The sequence below is a fragment of the Planococcus citri genome, chromosome 3 (assembly GCF_950023065.1).
Source record: "Planococcus citri chromosome 3, ihPlaCitr1.1, whole genome shotgun sequence".
In the NCBI taxonomy this organism is placed as follows: domain Eukaryota; kingdom Metazoa; phylum Arthropoda; class Insecta; order Hemiptera; family Pseudococcidae; genus Planococcus; species Planococcus citri.
In genome coordinates this window covers 70,112,252-70,136,247 of record NC_088679.1, presented here as the reverse complement: position 1 = coordinate 70,136,247, position 23,996 = coordinate 70,112,252, and the positions used below count along the sequence as shown (strand labels likewise).

Genomic DNA, 23,996 nt, shown 5'->3' with positions numbered 1-23,996 from the left:
AGTATTGATTTTTTTGTTGAAAAGAGGCCGGTGTTTTAGAAGTGATGGTTTTTTGAATGTTACGATTGGGCCCAAAATTAGTAATGGTGTTTTTTCCAATGTGTACAACGCGGATTTATGATATGATTATGATAAAAATCTGAAATTGTGTTTTACTGACCAAGTTGGTTTTTTTAATAAGGGCAAGTCAAGAAGTGAAAGGTGTTTCAGATGGGTATTGATTTTTTTTTGTTGAGAACACGAAGCGGTTTTTTTAAAACTAATTTTGGGCCCAATCGATCAATTAAGATCCATCATATTATCGATATCGGGAATCATACTGAATTATTTTTTCATTATTGGAAATCGTTCCGTGAAATATACACCGGATATAATATTTGGTATTCGTTTCGTAGATACCTATGTACTTGATATGAATATATTTCTATAGAAGTCTTTCATCTGGATGATTGCTTTCTAATTTTTTTTTACTGGCAGATTTCTAATGAAGAAAAGTCATTTCAGTACCTACTACCTACTCTCTTTATTTTTTTGTATAGACGGAAGCTTTTAGGAACAATGGCCTTTTGAATTTATCGATTGTGCCCAAAAGTATAGCAATCTAGTGTTGGTTTCGAAGATTCTTTCGTGAACAAACGAAATGTTCGAGAGTCACGACTAATTTTACAATAGGGCCAAAACGGTTACAGAAAAAAAGCACCAACGTTGACAGATACTCCGTTACTTAGATATATTTCATTTGAAAAATAGCTTATGTATATTTATTGTTGGACATAATAGATCTCTTTGATACAATAAAAGCTTTTCAACGATTAATCAATTATATGCTTGGCAAATAACTTCTCCAATTCACTTTCAATTTTCGAGTTTGTTCCTTTCAAACCGTTAACCACTTGTTTAGCCCACTTGAAATACTCTTGTACTCTTTGTTCGGTCCATCCAACAGGCGTTTGTCTTTCTAGATCCCTTAAATTGTACAACTTATCTGCCAATTTGACCAGTTTCGCTGCGTAACTACAGCCAGGAGCGTGTTCAATCTGAAGCATTTTTATTCAATCATACAAATAACATAATTATAAGTACTTCGGTATTGTATTACGTTCAATAAAACCCTAACCTGTAACTCTTTCCGTCTCTCTTTCGGCAACGATTTATCATCGGTTACTTCTGCTACTATATCCGCAATCGACTCTCCAAAAGCTCGACTTATTTCTTCGAGAGTAGTGTCTGTATCTTCGACAGTATCGTGTAATAAAGCAGCTAATATGACGTTCAAATCGGTGACTTTTCCTTCATTTGATAGTATATACGCTACCCCTGAAAATAGCTCAGATTATTGATCTGGAATGTTATTTCTAAAATGTATTAGCATATTACCGATTGGGTGGTTTATATACGGTGTTTGTTCTGCGTCGTTTCTTCGTTGTTGTCGATGTTTAATGGCAGCAAAATTTACGCATTTCATGATACAAGTAGTTAGCACAAAGTTTTCTATATCCGCCACATCCACCATCGTTATAGATTAATTCGCCGAAACTATACGAATAAATGTAGCATGTAGCGTAATTATGATTTTTAATTTTTTGCGTACATGCTTAGCTGTAGCAACTGAAACTGATAAGTACGAGTGATAACAGAACAGAATGGTAGGGAGAGAAAAGTTGAAATAGGTAGCACGTGCTAGGTTCTGACGTTGTATCGAAGTATTCGTATTGTAAGAATGTATTTAAATTTAAAACATGTTCAGACATAATTCCGGTTCTACCTGCAGTTTTTTCAATGCTAATTAGACTGCTCATGTTGGATGATATTTTCATCACTCAATTTCAATCAATACGTATATTTTTTGAGCTTGAGAAGCTATTCACTCAATCGAATCTCAAGTACCTACCAAACTTATACAAGATCTTAATCCTGAAGAAAATAAATGAAATTCACTTAAGACGAAAACCATACTTACGTATCGTGTATTTAATGCAAATAGGAATTTGGTACAGCTTAAAAATACACGTGAAATTTATATACAAATTCGACAAATTGGAACACAGGTGTTTCGAAGTAAAACAGAACAATTAATCAAATTTAGGCAAACCGAATTCTTCTGGTTTAAATTCCAAAAGAGAATTTAACACTTTGGTAGCGAGCTTTCGTTTTTCAAGCGGTACTAACGAATCTGGTACCATGACAACTTGCATGCCAGCCGAAACTGCCGCTTGGACACCATTCGGAGCATCTTCGAATACCAAGCACTAGATTGAAACAATAAAAATATATTTCAGATACTTGAATATTTCTAATTCAAAATAAATAAATGACCTTCCTCACCTCTCGTGGAGCAGGATTTCCAGGAAATCTCGAAGCACAAACTAGGAAAATATCGGGAGCTGGTTTACCTTTTTTTACGTCAGGATCAATACTTCCGAGTACGATATGGTGAAATTTATCAAAAAAAGAAGTATGTCTTTTAATCTTCTCCTCGTATGTCTCTTTTCCACTACTTGTGGCGATGGCTATAGGTATATTGTTACTTTTTAAATGATTTACCAGCCTTTCCACACCTACAACGATAAAATTATATGTATGAGTTGAGCAGAATATATACAAAATTTATTAAAAAACTGGTAGAATTCACACCTGGTAGGAATTCAGCGTATTGTAAAGCAGGCAATAATTCTGTCCTTATTTCTTCGAAGAACTGGCTCAAAGTAGTGGGCAATTTGTATTCTTTGATGAAAGTTGCATATGATTCTTGAGGTACCATGCCCAGAGTTTTCAGGGTAATTTCATTATCATACGATTTCCCATATCGCGTTAGAATTTTCCGAAGAACGTCACGAAAAATATGTTCGCTGTCTGTTGGAAGAAAGTTCGATTAAATAGTATCTAAATTAATGCGAATATTATTGAGTAACTTACTAAGGAGTAAACCATCCATGTCAAAAATAACATATTTCACAGGTTCGTAAGTCATTCTGCAAAATTCAATTATTCAAAACGTATGTAGTCAACTATAAAACAGAAAAAAATCAAAAATCTTAGGATTCACTGGGCAGAAAAAATCAACTCGCATAGAGATTAAAATACGATAGCAAATTGAAAACTACCTTCAACATACTGAGGAAAATTCGGCGTAAATTTCTCAATGGAAAGATTACCAGTATACGCTGTCATTTTCAGATATTATAACGCATAATCTGAATCACCGATGTCGTAATCACTTCAGAGATTGTCCAAATTAAAAGAATGAAATGACCTGTGGAAAGTGAATCTTTAAGAGAAACGATTAAGGATAATTAGAAGAAATTATTTTTAAACTTACATCACATATTTAGGGAAATTTCCATTCAAACGTTCATGAAAATACGTTTCCAATTTCCAAAACCGGCTTCCCTAATTGGAAAGGGTTGAAGTTTTCCAACTTATCAGTGGGTTTGTTTTATCAATTCTTGTTTTCCATTTCATTGCAACCACCCTGCACCACTACGTTTTCTCTTCTTTACGTTTCAAAATTGAAAAGGCAATCCTTTGAAGTTTGTAATTGATTAGTGTTTATCGCATAATTGATTTATTTTAAAATTTTCCATCATCTTCAATTACTTGGTAGAATTTTAAATTAATAGAGGGTGGAAGTGGAAATTCTGAAGTTCAGCCAAATGATATTAACATTATTTTTCTTGGCAACAATGAAATTGAATGAAGCATTTTTTTTCGAGGCGAACTTTTGTAAGCCTTTTTTTGATTATTGATGATGTATGATTATGATTTGAAGACTGAAGTTGCATCATTTTGAAAAATTAAATACTGTTTACCTAGAGAAAATGAAAAAATAAAAATGGTAGGATAAACGACGATCAAATCGTCTTTAAATTCTCCATTCGATTCATTAGAATAGAAGCTGTAAAATTTAAAGTTTCCATCACGTAAAATCAAAAATTAAATTCAAGTACCTCGAAGTATTTAATACATCTTTGAAAAATGCAACAAACATCAATCAAATTGATTACATAACATTATTTTATGGAATATTTTAACAAATATATTTAAAATTTAAAGCATTTTCAAAACAATGTTTATTAAATATCCTTTTTGCATATTAAATTACTTTGACAAATCAACAATACTGCGAAACAAATTGACAATCATTTCTTATTCATGATTAGTTAGCATTCGTTATCCGTGACGACTAGATAGGTTAAAATGGTAGACTAGAACTTAAAAAAACAAAGAAAAATCTCATAAATGAATTAATTAAATAATACTAACATTCCATCATTCGCCAAAATACTGTAAATTTACAAAATACGTATTTAGATATCAGGATTCATCATTATTAAACTATATGATAGGTAATATCAGAATTTGGAGTTTTTCAGGCACAGGCACGAAGATAATTTTTTTAACTGAATTTCGGCAAACCGAATTCTTCTGGTTTAAAGTCAAGCAAAGAATCAATCACTCTGGTTGCTAATTTACGCTTTTCTTCTGGTACCACAGAATCAGGTACCATGACACACTGCATCCCAGCAGAAATCGCAGCCTGGACTCCATTCGGAGCATCTTCAAAAACCAAACACTGTAAAACAACAAGCGAATGAAGTTATTACACACTAAGAGGTAGATTGAAATTCGAAATAAAAAGCAATTATTACTTCGGAAGGAGCCGGCTTCTCAGGGAATCTAGAAGCACACACTAGAAATACATCGGGAGCCGGCTTTCCTTGTTTTACTTCTGGATCCGAACTTCCAACGACGATATGATGAAATAATTTAAAAATTTCAGCATGGTTTTTAGTCTTCACATCAAAAGCTTCTTGACTGCTGCTCGTACCTACAGCGATGGGAATATTATTCGACTTCAAGTGGTTGAGTAATCGTTCTACGCCTGAAATAAAACTTACAATTACATCGAGTACTTGACTGATTAGATTTCAAGGAAATATCACAATACCTGGCATAAGATCGGCTTTATCCATAACTTGAATAAGCTCCGAAGATATTTCTTTATAAAAATTATCAAGCTCGACTGGTAATTCGTATTCTTTGATGAAGATAGAATACGTATCTCGCGGAACTGTGCCCATTACTTTTACTCTCATATCTTCGGTGTACGTTTTCCCATATCTGGATAAAACTTTCTTAAATGTATCGAAATAGATTTTCTCCGTATCTGCGAATTATAAATACGATACAGAAACTAGTGATGAAATATTCACATGAAGTAGATCATACTTACTTAGAAGAAGACCATCCATATCGAAAATGACATATTTTACAGGTTTAAATTGTGAACTGGCCATGGCACAATGATTCCAGATACTGCTTTGAAATTATAAACACTCGGTAATGCAAATTGTGATGAAGCCGCAAGTTCAATAGCAGAAATCGCCCAAACGGAAAATTTGTCTATCTAAAAATAGGTGCCGAAAGATCGAGATGAAACGATGCGTACAGAGCCGATCAACTCAAAATACTGAACAGGTGCCGATTTCTATTCTATTATTGACCGCCGAATGCTCAAGTCTGTAACCGACGTCACTGTGTAAATAATGATTACTAACGCTGTGAAAGAGAATTTATATCAACTTGAAACTGTTTTGTTGAAAACTCATTAGATACTTCATTGACGTAGAAGTGTCGAAACATAAAATTTCCGGAATTAGAATTACATATCAGAAGTGATTAGACTTGACTATAGTACATAATTTTTTTAAAACGACGCAAAAACTAAAGTAAAGTTTATTCTTGAGATTGTTTCGACTTAGGTTTAATAATGTTCTTTCATTGAAAAAATATGTCTCAAAAACAACCTGAATTCAAAGTACTTACTTTCATTTATCGATGATGGCATTCAACGATAAGTGATCAATAATGATTCGATCAGTATTTTAAGATTATAGCACGAATTTCCGATTCTTCTTTGAAATTATTTTCAAATTTTCAACATAATTCGGAGATTTGCAAAAATAATTCATTCAAATTTTTCCAAAAAATGAAAAAAAACTTATCAATTTTTGAGATGTTTTCAAAAAGCTTATCAAAGATGGCAGCACTGCTTAAAATTCTGTTGTTTACTTTGAAAACGTTATTTTGAACAATTTGTAGGATCTATTTTATGATGTCGATGAAAGATGAGAATGTTGATGATTCTCATCTCATCGCGTTTTTCTCGGAAATCGTTTTTCGATGTTGAGTAAAGGCAGATATTGATTGATTTATTCAACTTTCTTTATGCAGTTTTAATTTTGAGTTCGATAGCTTCTAAAAATTCATTATTCGAGATCAATTAGATCGTCACTGAAGATGTTCATCTTCAGTATTTTCACCACATCATCAATAAATCGTGCAAAAAAGTAAAAATAGCGCTTCATTATTGTCACACCCTGGATGTTGATAGAAAAAGAAAAATACTGGAATTTTTCGTTTCAACTCGTGAGGAATTTGTGTTATTTTATGAAATTATCATTCGAATAATCATAATTAATTAAACATTTATTCCAACCGCGAAACTAATCATAAAAGGCTTCATACGAAATAATTCAACCGCTCCGGTAAAGTGTACTATTCGGCTGTGTTTGTTGTGTGTCATATCATCGGTATTCGGTAGGGCGTTTTTTGGTTATGTTTTCCAAAATAAACATCAAGATTTGACGACGTTTCTCCAAGTAAAACACTCTCCAACTCGTGAAATGAATTCGTAAATCTTCATTAAATTCAATCACGTAATACTCAGTAATTAAGATGATAAAAACACGTCTCGGATTAACAGCTCTCGGCTTCGCTGCTGTTGCAATTTTATTCATTCTCCTAGCTTTTGTCACCTCTTCATGGCTTGTAACTGATGGCGAATTGGAAAAACCAAAGTTTGAAAGTATTGGTGAGTAGTTCAACTTGTTCGATTATAAGGTAATGTGATTTTCCAACACTACAACATTCATGTGTTTGTGCAGGATTATGGATCGTGTGTTTCAAAGATTTCGAAGATCAAAGACATTGGTATGATACTCATTTTGCTGGATGCTGGTGGGTTTATGAAGAAGAATACTACATTATTCACGAATTCTTGTTACCTGGTATGATATTAGAAATTGAATCTTGTTCGTATACCATACCATTGTTTCTCGATTACTAAAGATGATATTTTTTCCGCAGGATTTTTCATCGCTGTTCAATTTTTCTTCACGATAACTTTCATTCTAACCCTAATCGCTGGTTTATTGACTCTAGTGTATTTATGCACGAGCAGAGATGCAGAAAACTTCGTATGTCTTTTAGCAACCTTAGGTGGATCGATGTTTACAGCAGGTAGATTTTTATTGACGAGTGAGACATTTTCAATTAATTTCCGATTATTAATTTCCACCTTTTTTGGTAGCTTTATCTGGATCAGTAGCTGTAATTATATTTGGAGCTTACGGAGATGCCAGATACTGGATGCCTAACTGGGAGCATAACAATATGGGATACTCGTATTGGATCGCTGTGATTGGAACTGTTGCTGCTTACATCGGCGGTGTCTTATTTTTGGTCGAATCACGTAAACATTCGATTAAACATAGAAGATTTCGGCAAGATCCCTCGGATTATGTTATGAGTGAACGAACAGCTTATGGTGGACACACCAACATCTAGTTAACGTCTCTATAATGAATTTTGGACTGATTTTTTTTTTTTTATACTGAAATTCTCACTATGTATTTTTTGTAATTTTTTTAAAAACGACTCAAGTATTCTTCACGTAATTTATACCCGTCCAGTGTTCGTGATAAGTCCATTTGTATTATTATTTTTAATTCTATTTCTTAAGTTGTGCCTTATTTTCATTTCTATGATCTGTTTTTTTACTAAGAGGAATTTCAACGTGTACACTCGATTCGAATGTACGAAGTTTTCCATTTCAATGTTGAATTACGTTTTATAATTCAAACTTGTGAAATTATTTTATTTATTAATTTATGAAAAAACGGCTGCTAGTATTCTTCACGTTATTCATATCCGTCCGATGATCGTGATAAGTTCATTTGCATGACTATTTTTAATTTAATCTCATAAGTTCGCCTTTGATTTCGTTTCAGTTGATCTGATTTTTTCTTTTACTCCACTGAGAATTTTAATATAATGTATAATTTTTACACACCTTAGCTCGAGCTACTTTATTTTTCATTTTTCCAACAATTTTTTTTGTAATATCGTGAATGAAAATCGAAAATTTATTAATTTAAATCATTTTTTTTATTAAAATTTTTCTAATAATAAAAATGTTTGCCAACACTGAATTGTAATATTTTATTTAAAACGTATTTTTTTGCCAACATTTCGTCTGAGAAAATCAATTGAACCTATATTTAATTTAGAATATTAGCCTGTTTACTTCTACAGAATGAAGGAATATTTCAAACTCTGACTCTCCCTTCACGTAGAATGGACGAATAAAAAATTTGTTTACCGATTTTACTACATAGTAACACGAATCGAATCTGTCAGAAGAAAAAAAAAACAGCGAAATTATGGATTTGTAATCTAAACATTCAGAATATTACAACGAACACTTTTAACTTTGTCCCGCAGATTTTACTCGAGTACAAAACTGGTTCAAGTGCACGTACATCGCTTCAAACGTACACGTTTTGGCTACTGAATGTAAGCAAGTACCTAATTTCTCGCTAATATAATATCATTCACGAGAATCTCATCGTAATATGCCAATCAGCAGTTCATGCATGATTTGAAAAGTAAAAATGATCCACATTTATCTTCCTGATTTTTTTTTCTTTATAAAAAAAAAAAACTAGTTTGACAAGCCGTAAAAAATGAAATGCGCGAAAACCTTGACATAATACATTTGTATTCGGAGAAGAATAAACCATAGGTAACTTGTAACTGAGTATTACGATGTATATTTTATTGTTCGCGACGAGACAATTCCCATGGGTGTCCTTCTTACGATTTCATACACAGAATTAACGAGAGTGAGTTATTTAACGTAAAACGAATAAAGGAGTAGTAAGCATTATTCATCGCCAAAGTTGAACATCTTCCAAACAAGTTTCTCATCGTAAGAAAAAGTTTATTGATCTGTAATTTTTTGTGCTTTGTACGAAATAGACGATCGTAGGCTTAAAGTGCATGATTAATGTGTGTGATCGCGAATACCTATCTAATCGTTTTCAGATTCATGAAAAACTTACCATAGAATTACCAAATTGAAGGTACGTTTTTGTGCATGATTACCTATTTGAACATGATGTAAGATTTAACGTTAGAATAAATATAGGTGCAGCTTTTTTCTCCAACTCGTTAAAATTTTACGTCAATTTTTACAAATAGGTATACAGGTATACTAGACTCTTTTGTAGTTTGCAAATGAAACGTTTCATTGGAGCTAAGTTATAATTAGATTAAATCAGATGTGCATGATTTGTAATTTCAATCGTTTCGATTCCGATACATCTAGATATGCATACGCGTAAAATAATTAGACTGAAGGTGAAGGATAACCTTGTTATTGTGAAAGATCGCTAGGTACACATTAATAAAATCGCACTTGTATTGTTAATTTGACAGAAAACATTGATTCATGCACCCAGCCCACCAAACAGAGTTTATTTTTTCAAGTATTGTAAGCTTAAGCGTTCAAGATAGGCATCGGGTTTAAAAAACAAAACACCTAGGACTTCTTTTTAAAGCGTTAAATGATTTTATTGCGATAGAAAATCGTGCTTAGGTTCGTTTTTCATTGAACAAAGTAGTTTGTTAGTTTCAACTTCATGAAACAAATTGCTTTATTTATAACAAGAAAAGGAAGCATTTAGTTAATCCTTACTCTCTAAATTTGAAACAGTCAATTTCACTGCTTAGCAGTCACGACATTTTGCCTTTTTAAAGCAGTAGTTTTTTTTACTGCAAAACAGTGAAAAATTACTGAATTGGTCAGTAAAAAATCATTTTGACTGACCAATTCAGTAATTTTTCACTGTTTTGCAGTAAAAAAAACTACTGCTTTAAAAAGGCAAAATGTCGTGACTGCTAAGCAGTGAAATTTGACTGCTTTAAATTTAGAGAGTATACTTATTATGATGCAAAAAATGTTCTCTGAAAAGAATAATCAGTACAAAATAAGTCGTTGAATTGAACTTGTCTTAATTATTAAAAGTTACGGTATAGGTACGTGTACGCTTACTTGCTGCTGACTCATCAATTTGCGTATGTAATTCTTAATTAAACCAGATTTTTGAACATTTTTAATACAGCTTGAAGGTCTTGAAGGTTTTCAGAATGACTCAACTACCGGTTTAGTAAAATTTTCAATTTTAAATGAGACCCGGTGGTTCGAAATTTGATTAGGTAGCCTACCTACCTATTTTATAAAAAAAAAATCCATATAAACTCAACGTGGTGAAGCATCGTAGTTCGTTTATCATACTCCAAAGTTTAGCAACCGAAGACTAATTTTGAGCAAGGAAATGAATATATTCTCAATTGACGAAGAATAATTAATTTGATCGAGGGATGAAATTTTGAAACAAACAAGCAAAATTAATTAAAAATGCGAACTCTAAGGGTTCCTTGTAAAATTTAATTGGTTAGTACCCAAAATTTGATTCATTTTTCGTCATGTATGTTATCGATAATAGATTTTAAAAAGTTCAAACGATTTAAAAATTATCTCTGGGGTACTCATTTTACATTTTTTATTATTTTCGATCCACTACTTTCTCATTTATTTTAGATTTTCTTCGAAATAAAAAATTGAATTACAAAAAAAAACACGAGTACATTTTAAATTTTAAAGTATGGCAACACGGCAACACTGCTTCAATTGTTTTCGTTTGTTTTCATTCATTTCTCACCGAAGTTTATGAAATCACTCATACCTGTTTCACGTTTACTACTTAAATGTAACGTTTCGGCGTTGTAAATGAATTAAATAATCAATTTAATAGATAAAATTAATCTCAAATGATTCACGTTCGTGTTTAACTATTTTATTAAAGCCAGTGATTAGAACAAATTCAGGTAAAACTACTCATTCAAATACTATTCACCAATCTGTCTTATTGCCAGGTAACGCCCTGGAATGCTTCTTATATAGAATTATTTCACCTTTTTGCATAACTTATGATCGAGCATATGGTTCATGAACGATTCTACGTGATAATTCAGCGAAATCAGTTGATTGTTGGAAGTGTTTGAAGGCAAATCTTGAGGTACTGTGATATCAAATCAACGTTGGTGTGAGTTGTAAACAAAATCAAAACGCTACAAACACTCATTAAATATTCTTAGAAATTTTGATTCGAATATTTGAATCCCATCGTTATTTATATTCTTGACTTATATTATATTTTTATTTTCAGTATGAGGAAAAGAACATCCACAGGAAACATAGCAATTGGTGTATTCGTCGTAGGTGCCCTGCTTACAATCTTAGCATTTTTTTCCAGAAGTTGGTTAGTTAGTGATTATCGAATTACAGGTAAAAATACAACTTTTCTCATTTGCATCGATAGAATTAATCTTTCAGAATTTTAAAATTGTTTTTTTCCTGTATTCAAGGTGCTGCTTTCAACCGTCTCGGATTATGGCACCATTGTTTTCGATCCTTAGCTGATCCAAACGACGAATATGGACGACGATTTTTCGCTGGATGTAGATGGATTTTCGATCCATTTACCACCGGATACGATCAAATTCGTGGATATTTAGTACCTAGTAAGAAATCATCGTTTATGCTAATGTCAGCAATTAAAATATGAAAATAAGTATCCATTTTGAAAAACCATTTGTTCGAGTCACGATTTATAATTTTTTCATAGCTGCGCCTAGGTAATTTAGTCGCAGGTGCAAAACATATACACGAAAACTTTCTATTTTTTTATCTTTTTCTAGTAGTTATCACTAAATTGAATATGGGTTATTGTACGTCTTCGTCACGGTTCGATGAATTCAAGGAGTAGCGAATGTGTTTACAGATATTGTTTCTAAAATTAATTTTCTCATTATTGAAACCTACGCAGAAACAACTCCATGTATATTTTTTTGAAAATTTTCAACGTTGGGTAATATTATTACGCCAAGTTGATGTTTATTTTTCATATACGCTTGTAAATTATTCAAACACTCACACTTTTATCGGTAATTTTATTCACCGAAGCGTGAAAAGTTTGTGGTCAACATACATGTTATGGAGTCGATCTGTTAAATCGGTCACTGCTAGTAATTTCTTCTTACGACCTCGGAAGGGGAACAGGGAAACACGACCTTACATCTAAGATTTCATTAACCTCGCTCAATACTTCAAATATTTTATTCGGTTTGAAAATTATTATAATCTTTATTTTTTTTGTGTATTTCAGCTTTTATGATAGTGACACAATTCTTCTATACGATCGCATTCCTCGCTGTATTGGCATCTTCAGTCGGTGTATTAATTTTCTTCTTATGTTGTACCCCCGATGAAGACAGGTTCACTCTGTTAACCAAAGCTCTCGGATTTACTCTCATCGGAGCTGGTATGTGAGACCATTTCATTGTTCCGTTTTCTTACATAATTATATAGAATCCTTCCAAAAGACATTCTCAACTATTTACAGGCTGTAGCGCAGCCCTAGCAGTTTTAGTTTTCGGTCTATACGGTAATCGAGATAATTGGATGCCCGGACATGATAATAACTTCTTCGGATGGTCGTTCGGTGTTGCCATAGCCAGCGTATTCGCTCTGCTGGCCTCCGGTATTTTATTCTTGACTGAAACTCGTATACAAGAGAAGAAAGAGAAATATGCGAAAGAATCTCAAAGTCGATTCGAAATGGATCAAGAGACAAAAGCCTAAATTTTAAGCTCACTTTATGTTGTATTTGTGTAATTACGTAATATTTTCCGTCCACTCGGTTGTGTACATTTTCAGCGTTATTTTTCGTCCTTTTTTTTATTTTTTTAAATTTGATTTTGTACCACTTTTATTTTACTTAAGTGTATTTTTTTCATTCCACCGATTTTTTTTTCATAAGTGTACGTTATTAAGCCCCCGAAAGGATTATGCTGTCTTCCAAATGTCACTTTCACTTAACAAGACATTATTTTTTAAGACTTGAAATTTGCCATATATTGTAACAGTATTATTTTATATGGAATCTCATCATTTCGTCACAAAGGGCATATTTACCCCAAATTTTAGCAATTTCTCATTTTTTAAGACTGCGGATTCGTTTTCGCTGTAAGTTTAATCTAGATCTGGTATCTTTTATGTTGTGTTCTGGAAGCATTATAGACTTTTAAGTTGTGAGTTGCATGAAAATATTTTTTTAAAGTCTGTGACTCGTGTTATTTTCACTCGATTTTTCTCACAACGAATTTTTCTCTATATCAATATGTGTTTGTAATTCTGTATTCATTATCCAAATTGTATTTCATTTCCAAATGAATTTTTACTATGTTTTAGAATGGACTTTTCTTTCGTTGTAAATTTTTGTACCTACCTACCTGTTAATTGAAAGCAATAATACAATACAATAAATGTTCCGCCTTTATCTGGGTCACTTGATTTCTGTTATTTGATAAACTCTCTTGAGATATTTTCAAGGAATTTTCAGTCGTTACACTCGTTACTCTACGAATGAGTATTAATCATTGAAAATTATATCGTGGTGCTGAATAACTGAAAGAAAATCTGTCATAAATTCGGATACGATTTTTCATCGACGACGTCGTGTTCCAATCATAAACGTCCACGATCTTTGATATCAACTCTTCTTGGAAGTAAGAAATTGCTCGAAAAATTTACGTTGGTAACATTTATTACGTTCATTTAGTTTCGATAATAGTCTAATAATAAGCATTTGAATCGATTGAAATTTATTTTTAGCTTTCTTTTTACGTGATCCTCGGATTAATTAGCTTTTAAATACATCAAACATACTAATTAAAAAGTCATATCGAGTTGTTTTCAGAACTGAAATACCTTATTCGAATCCCTCGAGTGTTGCTAACACTGACGAGGTCGTTCTTTCGGTTCATTCGAACTGCCATGAATCAATTTTTGTTTAGTTTTGTGTTGATATAAATTTTTACTTGATAGCGGTTTGAGAAAAATTTTTCTTACGAATTATTAAATTAATGAATGATATGTGAATTTTGACCGAAGAAAAGTGCATAGTTTTTTATTTTACACCGGAGATTCATGTGTTAAGAAATGATCGAGTACTGGCAGATTGCACCGGTGAAGATATGCTCTAGTTGGTTGCTGTTTCTAGCTTTCGATATCATATCGGGTACGTTGAAGTTGACTTTGCACTTGAATTTGAGCGATTTCTGCTCAAATTGTTCAATTTTTACGTTATTTGATGTATGTTATGCTTGTAGTATGAATGATGTGATGGTCTGGCCATGAACTTTCTCGAGAAAGATCGGTGTAAGATCATATGTGATCTGATCTGAAATCGTTCATGTCTTACTCTCTCACTTTGATCGATTTCTTTGATTTTGTAATGCAGATTTTTAGATGAGTAATGTAGTGTGATTGTCTTTGAGTTCCCGAGTAATGGTATACTTGGGGTCAATAGTTCAATGGCACTTTGACTTGCTTATTCGTATCGTCAGAGTTGGGCTTACACGGTTCGTTTAAATTTGTATTCGTCGCGAAGTATTAAATTCTCTTTATTTGGTCTCACAGATTGAGAGGTATTCTTGTTGGGACTTTAATGAATGATGTTCGAGGTGAATTGTCAAGTGTTTGATCAAAGTTTTTGAAAGATCATTAAAATCAAAGTGTCAATACTATATTTCTGACTAATTTCCTCACAATTGAGTGGTTTTTCATTCAATATCACGAATTGCAGCGTCTCAATATCGTTCTGATGATCTGATATATGTAAATTCACTCATACTTGGTAATTTTCTATTTGTGGAAAACTAAGAAAATTTGAAATTCAAATTGATTTTCATCTCTTTTCCTACACGTAATTTTTAAAAACAAAAAAAATTAAAAAAGTGCCACGGATGTCAAGTTGGTAACACTGTAAACTTCCAATTTCTTCGGTTCCCATTGGTTGAAAATTTAGTTACTAAAATACGCGGTAGGTTCGTTGTATGTAATAGGCGTATTTCATTTTCTTTCTGGATCCTGAATTTGGATGAGTTCGTTCTGTGTTCTGTCAATTAGAATTAATTTATTGCAGAAAAACCCATTTTTGTCAAAATTTCCAGGTCTTGCCTCCTTTGTCAAAAAAATTTCCAAAAGAGCCTGGTTCTGTGCTAAAATTATCATATTAAAAATGAAAAAATCGTAATTTTTTTACCAGAATAGAATTTTTGAAAAATCCAATTTTTTTTGGAAAAGGTGCTCCAAATCTCTAGATTTGTCTATTGAGATTTTCCGCTTTTCATTTTCTTCCAGGCTCTTTCTGTTAGCAAAAAAAAAAATGTGTATTTTTTTGACTATTTTACGCGAATCTTCTTGAAATGTGCACTGAAAAGTGAAAACTGAAAAGGTGAACCACTCAAACCAAGTTCATCTTGAAGCAAATATTTTTTTTTGAATTTTGTTTTAAAATAATTTGAGCATTTCAAGTTATTTTTAAATCTTTAATTGGAATATTTCTTACTGCATGTTTCATTACATCCTCCTAATCACATCATTACTCTAATTCTACGTTCATTTTGTGATTTCAGTCTCTTCAGACAGTGCAAACTCCCAAGCTGACGTCGAAAGTCATTTAGAAATAGGTAGAGATTTCCTGGCCAGGGGCCAGCTGCAAGATGCTTTATCTCATTATCACGCCGCCGTTGGTAAGAAAACCGTACAATTTTTCCTCATTTTATTATCTCAACAGTCAACCTTTTGCTTTGCTCTATTAATTCGATTATCTACGTGTTTCAGAGGGTGATCCGAGTAATTATTTGACGTATTTCAAAAGAGGCACGGTTTATTTAGCGTTAGGTAAAGCGAAATTCGCTTTGCTAGATTTCGATAAAGTATTGGAATTGAAACCAGATTTTCATTCTGTGAGTAAAGTTGTTCGAATAACGATCCTTTGGATTAATTTTACTTCACGACACATGTTGTGTGAGATAACTAATTATAAAATGATTTTTTTATACAGGCCAGACTTCAGAGAGGGTTGTTATTGATGAAACAAGGTGAAATACAAAAATCCAAAGATGATCTTTATCATGTGGTGAGATTTTTTTATCGAGTTGTTTGCTGTGTTTGGGCATGATCGATGTTGAGATCGTCGTTAGTTCGATACAAGTCAGAATTTTTTGTGAGAAATATTACAGTAGACTTGAAAGTGTTTGGAAAACCACAGAATTTTGGGAAAATGCTCAACTTCGATAACATTTTTCCATCTCGTTCAGAAATTATTGAATTTTTTGAGCTTACAATATTTTTTAATATTTCGTAATTCTAAATTCTGTAAAAATCTCATTCATTTTCAAAAAAAGCAAAACATTCAAATCGAATCATGCCCCAACCATGCCCCAACCCGTTCGTCTAGCGCACAGCACATTTAGTATTTACGTAGGTACCTACTTAATTGAGTCATCAATGATCTCTACATGATTTTATATTTCTTACAGTACGTCTCAGATCCGCACAACGCCCCGGAAGCCTACGATCATTACCAGAAGCTGGATAATATCCAGTACGAAATAGACAGTAGTCATTATTATTACGAAAATAGAGATTATTTTTCCGCTATTCAATTACTTACTAAAGTAATCGAGGTAAGAAGTCTGTTTAAAAGCCCATGTGCAGTTGATAAACCCATAAAGTAGACGAATAGTATAGATAATGATTCTCTTGTCACCTTAACAGGTATGTCCTTGGTCTCCGACGTTACGAGAATTACGTTCAGCTTGCCATTTAGAAAGAGGTGATACAGAAGCGGCCATATTAGATTTAAGATCGGCTACTAAATTGCTTACGGATAATACCGAAGGCTTTTTTAAAATCTCAATGTTACAATATAGGCTCGGTAAATTAGCCGACTCGTTAAAGTAAGTTAAACATATACGAATATCATCTCCCAACTCCCATAGAAACATATTTTCTACGACACTAATCGATTTCTTCCCCCAACTTACAGAGAAATTAGAGAATGTTTAAAACTAGATCCGGAACATAAGAACTGTTTCCCACATTATAAAAAAGTCAAAAAAATCGATAAACTTATGACCGACGCTGATGAACACGTCAATGCCAAAGAATACGGTCTATGTGCCGAAAAAGCTAAAAAAGTAAGTCATTTCAAAGGCTGAAGACGACAAAAGATCTCTTATTGATGCCTATGTTTTTTTTAACGAGATTATTTTTACTCTCAGATGTTATTAGCGGAAAAGGAAGAACCCATGATTATGTTCTTAGCTAAGCAGAAATTGTGCCACTGTTATTTACACGATGAACAATTCGCATTAAGTTTACAATACTGCCAAGAGGCCTTGGATATACACAGAACACCTGATGTACATTGCGAAAAAGCTGAGGTCTATATTGCCACCGAAATGTACGAAGAAGGTGAGCTACTCGAATTACATAATTTTCAATTCAGCCTTTAATGCACATTTGTTCGTTTTGATGTAATTTTTTTTTCAATTTCCTGTATGTTTTTGTAGCTATACACGAGTTTAGTAAAGCTTTAGAACTCGATAGAGAATTCCAAAGAGCTGTTAATGGTCAGAAACGAGCTCAAAAGCTGCAAAAGATGGCAGAGAAGAGGGATTATTATAAAATATTAAACGTTAAGAGATCAGCGACTAAACAAGAAATCATCAAAGCTTATAGGTAAGAATTTGATGATATTTTTTGTTTGGTTTTCGTTCTCGAAGCATTAGAAGGTTCAGATACTTCCCAATATAGTTCGTAGCTTCATTTTAAGAAAAGAAAGCCAAAAATTAAACTATTTTTTTTTCGAATTTGCAGAAAAGCTGCTCAAAAATGGCATCCAGATAATTTCCAAGGCGATGAAAAGAAAATGGCCGAAAAGAAGTTTATCGATGTTGCTGCAGCCAAAGAAGTTCTCACTGATCCTGGTAAGCAATCGAAACCACAAAATAAATATTTGCCCCAACAGTATTATTTCTAACGACTTGATTTTTGCAGAAAAACGACAGAAATTCGATAACGGCGAAGATCCCCTAGATCCCGAATCCGGTGCTCATCCTCAAGGATTTAATCCATTTCAACAATTTCACCAATTTCACGGCAGTCCTTTCACGTTCAAGTTTCACTTCAATTAATGTTGTTCTTAGTACCACATCTGATAATATGTGGCCTATGTTCGTATTTATGATGAGAATGTCCATCCGGCTGGATTGTTTAGTATTTTGATGATAATCAAAAAGACCCGAAAAGTGCTACGTTTACCAGCTCAAAAATGCATTTTCGATGTAAAGTATTGTAAATTATTATCAAAATTTGTACATATTGGTAAAAGATATCACAATTTTTTTTTTCGTATTTCGCGTACAAGGCAACATGAAAAATTGCCATTGTAAATGGTACGTTTTTATCAAGAGCTTAGAATGTTTGCCTCGTCTTCCGATTTCGATTTCGTTGATATGTACTTTTTCTAGTGCTGAGAATCATGCTTGAGTTTAATACCAGTTATGTTATCTTGGTACAATTTAACCTGTAAAATAGTCAGTTATAATGTATTTTTCATTATGTACTTATCGACTGATGGTTTTTGTTCGTCTTCGTTTTTTTTTTTTTTTTTTTTTAACGTGTATATTATGTAAAACACGATGTACCTATGTTTTAATACGAATTTTAAAGTAACATTGCCATATAATGTTGGTATTCGTGCGACTAGTTCGATGCTGGTACAGTAAATTGTTTCTTGTACTCTTATTATTGTTTAATTGTTTATTTTATTAATTTATTAGCTAACTTGTTTTTTCTTTCTTTCTTTCTTTATTGATTCTCGTGAATTATATTGATTTGATTTATAAAAATTTTATACAGAATATAAAATCATTGTTACCATTTGTGAAGGAGTTTCTTTATTTTTTCTTCATTGTTGTTGGTTGTAGGTGAAGAATTTTTCATTTTGATCCTTGATCGCGATTTGTACTTTCTGAGGATTAGGAAAAGAACTATAGAGAAAAATAACGGTAGCTTTTGTATTTTTTGAAGAAAGGGTAAGATGTACGAGTTCGAAATGCCTCAGAATTTAGACATTTTTCCAAATCTCGGTTCATCTTCTACGTTTTGAAGAAAAAAAAATGTTGATATTAAAAAGAGTAGGTAGGTACCTATTAGTCAAAAAAATCCAGAAAGTCTCGTTTTTTATCGAAAATAGCAAAAAATTGTCGCTTTTTTGTGTCGCATTTTTTTTCAGAATTTGAGCAGAAAATTTTTATTTTTCTCAAAAAATTACCAAAAACGAGATAACTTCACTATTTTGTCAAAAAATGCTAAGAATTTTAATTTTTTATCAGAAATTGAAATATTTTGATCGTTGTGTTGAAATTTTTTAGAAATTTTCATATTCTGCCAAAGACTGCCAGAAATTAAAAGGTCTCATGGTTTTGTTGAAAATTGCTTAAACGTTTTGCTTTTATCACATAAAAGGCTACAAAGCTCCTGCTTTAAAGTCTCACTTGTCACCAAAAGTGCTCAAAAAGTTTTTTTTTCACCTAAAATTAAAAAAAAAATTTATTTTGTACCATAAAATAAATTTCCAAAAAAAAAACCAGTCTTATTAAAATAGGTATTGTTATGAATTTTCATTTTCTGCCAAAGATTGGCAAAAATTGAAAAGCCTCATTGCTTTGTAAACATTGCTAAAAATTTTCGTGTTTTTTTTTCATAAAATGCTAAAAATTATCAAAGTCTCACTTTTTACAAAATTTGCTCAAAATTTTTGCTTTTTCTCCAGAAAGTGCCAAAAATTCTCATTTTCTACCAAGAATTGCCAAAAATTGAAAATGTTGCTGAAAAGTTTCGCTATTTTTAGAACATAAAGGGCTAAATGCTCCTGCCTTTATTTAGGTAGGTACTAAAATTGTCAGTGTAACTTTTTACCAAAGCTGCTCAAAAATTTTTCTTTTCCACTCTCATTGTTTTGATGAAAACTGTAGAATGTTTTTTTAACCTGAAATTTCCAAAAACCAAAAAGTCTCATTGATTTGTTAAAAATTGCTGAGAATTATCATTTTTGGCGAAAAATTAAAAAGTCTTAGTACCTAATTGTGGGAACGATCTGGAAAAAAACTGGTTTTCAACCGTTTAAAATCCTTTGCACCCTTCCAAATGTTCAGCGAAATGTCTACAAATTTTTCGCACCTAAGTGAGACATTTTTGGTGGGTTCTTTTCTTTTATGAGCACACTGCGCAAAATAATCTAATCTGATTTTATAAGATCAGATGTGATTCACTGATTTGACCCGATTCTATCTTTTGATCGTATTGGGTTTGTTCAGACATGATCAGATCAGATCTTTCTACCATGAGCATTCAAATCAGCATAAAATTCATTGGTTGATTTCACTTTGACTGGACTCATATCGATTGATAAGACATTTTTTTGAAATTAATAGGTACATCTGTTGAGCATCAGATAAGCATATTGAATCCTAAAGTATTATTTGAGATTTGGTGGATTCAATGAAACTCTGAACTCTAGATATAGAGATTCTAGGAAAGCAATTTTTATGAGAACCTATACGCTACAACGCTAGAATTCTGTGAATTGAAAGATGGATGAATATAGATAGATTTACTTTTCGACATGAAGATTTGTTTGATATGTAAATTGAAGATTGGTGGGATTGGTAGGTACGTTCTTCAGACAAGAGCTCGATGAAGGCCAGTTTTGCTTCTGTTTTTGCACAGATGTACTTGAGCTTCTGCGAATGAAAGAGGGAGGTAGCAACGAAGAATTTCAATTTTGCTCTTGTTCGGTATTATGGACAAATATTCCATTTTTAACATTTTAAAACCAAAATTGATGCAAGTATGACTTGAATAGGTACAGAAATTATTATTTTTCAATTCTTTCATTTCATCCCTTCTTGTTCTTATACTGTTTCACTTTCAGTAGGTATGACTTCATCAGGGGAAAATATTGGAAACTGATTTGATTCGATCAAATCTCTGATCTAATCTGATCAGATCAGATTCAAATTTCAAACCCAATCACGTTCCTTCTATTGCTATAGAGCTTTGTAGCAATCACTTTCCAATTTTCTGCTATGTTAGAAGCTACATATTATGTTGAAGTTGGTAGGAAGATGAAGATCCTATTTCGACGTTTCTGATTTCATCGCGAAAAATGGTACAAAATGCTTCACGTGCTTGGGTTAGGGTTATCTACCCTTTGAACGATATTAAATTTTACATTTTTTGAAGAATTAAAAGTAAAAACTTACGATTTTTAATATCAAAATTGTGGCATATGTGACGTCATCATGCATCTAGAAAAATAAAATTTTGAGAATCACTGTGCTTTTTGTTTATTTACTCCAATCACCGCTCGCCCCCATCGGCCATATTGTTATCATCTGGAAATGGAAAATTCTTCGACTTCGAAACTTTGAGTTAATTAGCTTTGTAATTAGTGTAATAACGCCGGTTACTCAACTTCATTCAGTCTGAACCTGAAGATCTCTAAACACGTTCAACGTTGACTCCTAATCCGAACTCCAACCGCCGAAGGATCTCCAGCTGAGCAACAAGTAAGCTAACATCACAGTCACACTCTCTTATCAAATAGGTACAAATACAAATTTCCACCGTCAACTTTTCAATTTTCAGATCCCCTAAATTGAAAATAATCCTAATACGAACGTCAGTTCTACACCACGATGGCGGTGGTACGGCCTCAGACATTCTTTTCGGTTCATTTCAGTTCACGACTGTCCCTCCGATTCCGTTCCGGTGAAAGTAGTAGTCGTCGGAGGGAAGAGAAGAGAATGCAGGTGGGACGATTTCAAATACCTGTTGCCGCGTTGCTATAATAATATACAACGAAAGGTGTATATTGTACTCATGTAACATGTACACAATACAATCTGCTCGTTCAGAATCCGTTGCCTTTTTACCAGAGAAGATGGTCGAATACCAGTTTTTTTTAACGCTATATCGACTATTCCGCGTGTAAGTTATCGTTTAAAATTGCGGTTTAGTTTCGTGGTTTTCCTACTGTTTTATTTGTTATGCATTTTAATTAAAAACGTGCGATATTTTGGACAGTTTGTGTGGCGTTCCGTTAGTGTGTTTCATCCATGGACGACGCACCAGTTCCAGTAATACCCTCGAGATAACAGCTACAATGCTCCGATATCTAGTAAGTATTACTCGCTGGAGTGGTTATACTAATCTGATGATTTTGGATCCTTGAGTAATTTATTTCACGTATGTTAGCTTATAATATTGGCAAACCGACCGACGAACGACCAACTTTTGCATATTTCATATCGTGGCGAATTACTTACTCCTTTGTTTTCCATCGTCGTCGGTTAATAATCTCGTATGATTTATAAATATCGTTACATTGTTAAACAAATTCCTTCATCTCGCGCTCGTGGTGTTGTTATTCAACGTACAATGATTCATAAAATGTGATGCTTATCGAAGATACACGTCTCGTATACGAGATGATTTTTGTCTTTGTCAGCTGCAGTGCTTATGTCGAATGAAAGTTTCAAACTTGCCAGTTGTGGTTTTAATAATTTCATTTCTGTTATAGAATATATAGTGAACCTTAATTGAATTTCAAAACTAACTGCAAGGCTGTACCTTTATTTGTCGCGTTGCATTTGCATTTGTATTTGTCTACATAATTGCTTCCTGTCAGGGTAGTTCGGTGAAATTTAAATCTGTGGTTGAGAATCTATATAACCACCAAGGTTATTATTTCCCACATGCTCGTAATCTTCGACTAGGTATTCTACCTCGTCTATTCCGTTGTGATTCTCTGGCTGGATTACGTGTACCGGTGTACATGCAGAAGGATCCCACTCGCAATGTTATGATTCAATTGCATAAAATTCAATTCTATTCTCACATGGAATATGTAGTTTAGTTCTTGCATTGGTCATATAGTTGACCTCAAATTACCTGTATGTACTTTGGTTTCCTCTCTTATCAACGATTTAATTATCCGCAAGTTTGACTTGTCGCCGAATAAAACCCTTACGTGATTTTTTACGTACGTTTCGAAGTGCCTAAAAGCTCTCGCAAGATTTTTTACTCTTCATCGAATTGAAAATAATCCACTTACCTATGCCTTCATACCGCACAATTTTGCATCGCCAACTATTATCTTTACAGAGTGTTACAAAAATAACTCGATAAATTATCTTATTTCGAGTGTTGATACGGTTGAATATAATTATACGGTTTACCTACTTATGGCGAATCTATAATTGAATGCTGTCTGTTTTCTCAATTGGATGAAAATAAAAACTGAAACTTCACAACTGTGCCAATACAAACAAGATAAAAGATTTCAAACTCGTGAAGTAGCCACACGTGAAGTTTTATTGACGAAAGATTTTCTGAGAAATTTCACATGTCGAGGGTGTATACAGATTTTAATTTTAATGCTTTTTAAACGATTTTTAATTCGGTGTAGGAGTTGAAAAGGAAAAGGAAGTGTCCAAGGTGAATGCCAACATCAAGTTATATTGTTTTCGTCAAATTCTTTAATTTTAGAAGGCATTTTTTTGAATCGAGTCAAGATCTTTTTCGAGTCATTTTTTCGTTATTAACTATTGATGCAATTTTGATGATATTTTTCAATTTTTTCTCAAATTTTCATTCAAATAGGTAGATGCCCTTTGTCATCATGACAAAACTAGGTCCCAAGGAGAAGGAAAAGTTCGATTTCAAGAATTTAATAAATGCAATTTGGGTATCAAAATTGAAATTTTCAGCGAAAGATATTTTCGTTTTTATTGTCCCTTTATCCTTGAGGCCAAAACTGAATTCTCTAGATAAGGAAGGTTGTGCCCTTAAACTTTTAAAAAATATGTGTCAAGTCACTTTTTCGAGG

The 23,996-nt window shown here is 32.8% G+C and overlaps 7 protein-coding genes across 12 annotated transcripts in view; 4 read left to right on the top strand and 3 right to left on the bottom strand.

The window, feature by feature from the left end:
* Positions 1–713: 713 nt before the first annotated feature.
* On the bottom strand, positions 714–1,635 carry Mesh1 (Metazoan SpoT homolog-1). The gene is made up of 3 exons (XM_065354457.1): positions 1,378–1,635; positions 1,118–1,317; positions 714–1,037 (listed from the first exon to the last, which is right to left on the bottom strand). Exons 1-3 carry the CDS (start codon positions 1,511–1,513, stop codon positions 813–815), a joined length of 561 nt encoding a protein of 186 aa, XP_065210529.1. The 5' UTR covers positions 1,514–1,635; the 3' UTR covers positions 714–812.
* A 303-nt stretch (positions 1,636–1,938) lies between these two features.
* Positions 1,939–3,475, bottom strand: LOC135838710 (pseudouridine-5'-phosphatase-like). 2 transcript variants are annotated; one of them, XM_065354450.1, is made up of 6 exons: positions 3,320–3,475; positions 3,105–3,253; positions 2,917–3,008; positions 2,635–2,853; positions 2,326–2,558; positions 1,939–2,249 (listed from the first exon to the last, which is right to left on the bottom strand). In XM_065354450.1, exons 3-6 carry the CDS (start codon positions 2,969–2,971, stop codon positions 2,073–2,075), a joined length of 684 nt encoding a protein of 227 aa, XP_065210522.1. In that variant the 5' UTR covers positions 2,972–3,008; positions 3,105–3,253; positions 3,320–3,475; the 3' UTR covers positions 1,939–2,072. The 2 variants fall into 2 exon arrangements, with proteins under 2 accessions (XP_065210522.1, XP_065210523.1); XM_065354451.1 differs by having other exon boundaries at positions 3,116–3,253.
* Positions 3,476–3,938: 463 nt separating this feature from the next.
* On the bottom strand, positions 3,939–5,997 carry LOC135838708 (probable pseudouridine-5'-phosphatase). Of its 3 annotated transcripts, none has more exons than XM_065354449.1 (5): positions 5,827–5,997; positions 5,234–5,535; positions 4,949–5,167; positions 4,650–4,882; positions 3,939–4,573 (listed from the first exon to the last, which is right to left on the bottom strand). In XM_065354449.1, exons 2-5 carry the CDS (start codon positions 5,295–5,297, stop codon positions 4,397–4,399), a joined length of 693 nt encoding a protein of 230 aa, XP_065210521.1. In that variant the 5' UTR covers positions 5,298–5,535; positions 5,827–5,997; the 3' UTR covers positions 3,939–4,396. The 3 variants fall into 3 exon arrangements, with proteins under 3 accessions (XP_065210521.1, XP_065210519.1, XP_065210520.1); XM_065354447.1 differs by having other exon boundaries at positions 5,234–5,520; XM_065354448.1 differs by lacking the exon at positions 5,827–5,997 and having other exon boundaries at positions 5,234–5,539.
* A 347-nt stretch (positions 5,998–6,344) lies between these two features.
* kune (kune-kune) lies at positions 6,345–8,273 on the top strand. The gene is made up of 4 exons (XM_065354456.1): positions 6,345–6,874; positions 6,948–7,070; positions 7,150–7,302; positions 7,373–8,273. The coding sequence occupies exons 1-4, from the start codon at positions 6,739–6,741 to the stop codon at positions 7,627–7,629; spliced, it is 669 nt and encodes a 222-aa protein (XP_065210528.1). The 5' UTR covers positions 6,345–6,738; the 3' UTR covers positions 7,630–8,273.
* A 647-nt stretch (positions 8,274–8,920) lies between these two features.
* sinu (sinuous) lies at positions 8,921–13,526 on the top strand. 3 transcript variants are annotated; one of them, XM_065354454.1, is made up of 5 exons: positions 8,921–9,206; positions 11,355–11,473; positions 11,554–11,709; positions 12,354–12,509; positions 12,591–13,526. In XM_065354454.1, exons 2-5 carry the CDS (start codon positions 11,356–11,358, stop codon positions 12,827–12,829), a joined length of 669 nt encoding a protein of 222 aa, XP_065210526.1. In that variant the 5' UTR covers positions 8,921–9,206; position 11,355; the 3' UTR covers positions 12,830–13,526. The 3 variants fall into 3 exon arrangements, with proteins under 3 accessions (XP_065210526.1, XP_065210525.1, XP_065210527.1); XM_065354453.1 differs by lacking the exon at positions 8,921–9,206 and adding an exon at positions 10,843–11,013; XM_065354455.1 differs by lacking the exon at positions 8,921–9,206 and adding an exon at positions 11,072–11,204.
* A 507-nt stretch (positions 13,527–14,033) lies between these two features.
* On the top strand, positions 14,034–18,984 carry P58IPK (dnaJ homolog subfamily C member P58IPK). The gene is made up of 11 exons (XM_065354446.1): positions 14,034–14,267; positions 15,667–15,783; positions 15,875–15,999; positions 16,098–16,172; positions 16,576–16,722; positions 16,814–16,995; positions 17,085–17,235; positions 17,320–17,512; positions 17,611–17,779; positions 17,918–18,027; positions 18,098–18,984. The coding sequence occupies exons 1-11, from the start codon at positions 14,189–14,191 to the stop codon at positions 18,232–18,234; spliced, it is 1,485 nt and encodes a 494-aa protein (XP_065210518.1). The 5' UTR covers positions 14,034–14,188; the 3' UTR covers positions 18,235–18,984.
* Positions 18,985–21,539: 2,555 nt separating this feature from the next.
* LOC135838706 (uncharacterized) overlaps positions 21,540–23,996 on the top strand; it is a 180,164-nt gene continuing 177,707 nt past the window's right edge. The window contains exons 1-3 of the mRNA XM_065354444.1: positions 21,540–21,675; positions 21,755–22,096; positions 22,193–22,286. The gene's annotated coding sequence lies outside the window, so the exon portion shown is untranslated. The remainder of the gene's footprint in view (positions 21,676–21,754; positions 22,097–22,192; positions 22,287–23,996) is intronic.

Bases quoted from the DNA above. Each gene is read 5' to 3' on its own strand.
- Mesh1 (XM_065354457.1), bottom strand. From the start codon at position 1,513: ATGGTGGATGTGGCGGATATAGAAAACTTTGTGCTAACTACTTGTATC. The intron at 1,318-1,377 runs GTAATATGCTAA...AGCTATTTTCAG, and splicing joins GTATATAAACCACCCAATCG to GGGTAGCGTATATACTATCA. The intron at 1,038-1,117 runs GTTAGGGTTTTA...AAAATGCTTCAG, and splicing joins AGAGACGGAAAGAGTTACAG to ATTGAACACGCTCCTGGCTG.
- LOC135838710 (XM_065354450.1), bottom strand. From the start codon at position 2,971: ATGACTTACGAACCTGTGAAATATGTTATTTTTGACATGGATGGTTTA. The intron at 2,854-2,916 runs GTAAGTTACTCA...TTCTTCCAACAG, and splicing joins CATGGATGGTTTACTCCTTA to ACAGCGAACATATTTTTCGT. The intron at 2,250-2,325 runs GTGAGGAAGGTC...GTTTCAATCTAG, and splicing joins GAAATCCTGCTCCACGAGAG to TGCTTGGTATTCGAAGATGC.
- LOC135838708 (XM_065354449.1), bottom strand. From the start codon at position 5,297: ATGGCCAGTTCACAATTTAAACCTGTAAAATATGTCATTTTCGATATG. The intron at 5,168-5,233 runs GTAAGTATGATC...TATAATTCGCAG, and splicing joins TATGGATGGTCTTCTTCTAA to ATACGGAGAAAATCTATTTC. The intron at 4,574-4,649 runs GTAATAATTGCT...GTTGTTTTACAG, and splicing joins AGAAGCCGGCTCCTTCCGAA to TGTTTGGTTTTTGAAGATGC.
- kune (XM_065354456.1), top strand. From the start codon at position 6,739: ATGATAAAAACACGTCTCGGATTAACAGCTCTCGGCTTCGCTGCTGTT. The intron at 6,875-6,947 runs GTGAGTAGTTCA...GTGTTTGTGCAG, and splicing joins ACCAAAGTTTGAAAGTATTG to GATTATGGATCGTGTGTTTC. The intron at 7,071-7,149 runs GTATGATATTAG...TTTTTTCCGCAG, and splicing joins TCACGAATTCTTGTTACCTG to GATTTTTCATCGCTGTTCAA.
- sinu (XM_065354454.1), top strand. From the start codon at position 11,356: ATGAGGAAAAGAACATCCACAGGAAACATAGCAATTGGTGTATTCGTC. The intron at 11,474-11,553 runs GTAAAAATACAA...CCTGTATTCAAG, and splicing joins TAGTGATTATCGAATTACAG to GTGCTGCTTTCAACCGTCTC. The intron at 12,510-12,590 runs GTATGTGAGACC...AACTATTTACAG, and splicing joins ATTTACTCTCATCGGAGCTG to GCTGTAGCGCAGCCCTAGCA.
- P58IPK (XM_065354446.1), top strand. From the start codon at position 14,189: ATGATCGAGTACTGGCAGATTGCACCGGTGAAGATATGCTCTAGTTGG. The intron at 16,000-16,097 runs GTGAGTAAAGTT...TTTTTTATACAG, and splicing joins TGAAACCAGATTTTCATTCT to GCCAGACTTCAGAGAGGGTT. The intron at 16,723-16,813 runs GTAAGAAGTCTG...TCACCTTAACAG, and splicing joins TACTTACTAAAGTAATCGAG to GTATGTCCTTGGTCTCCGAC.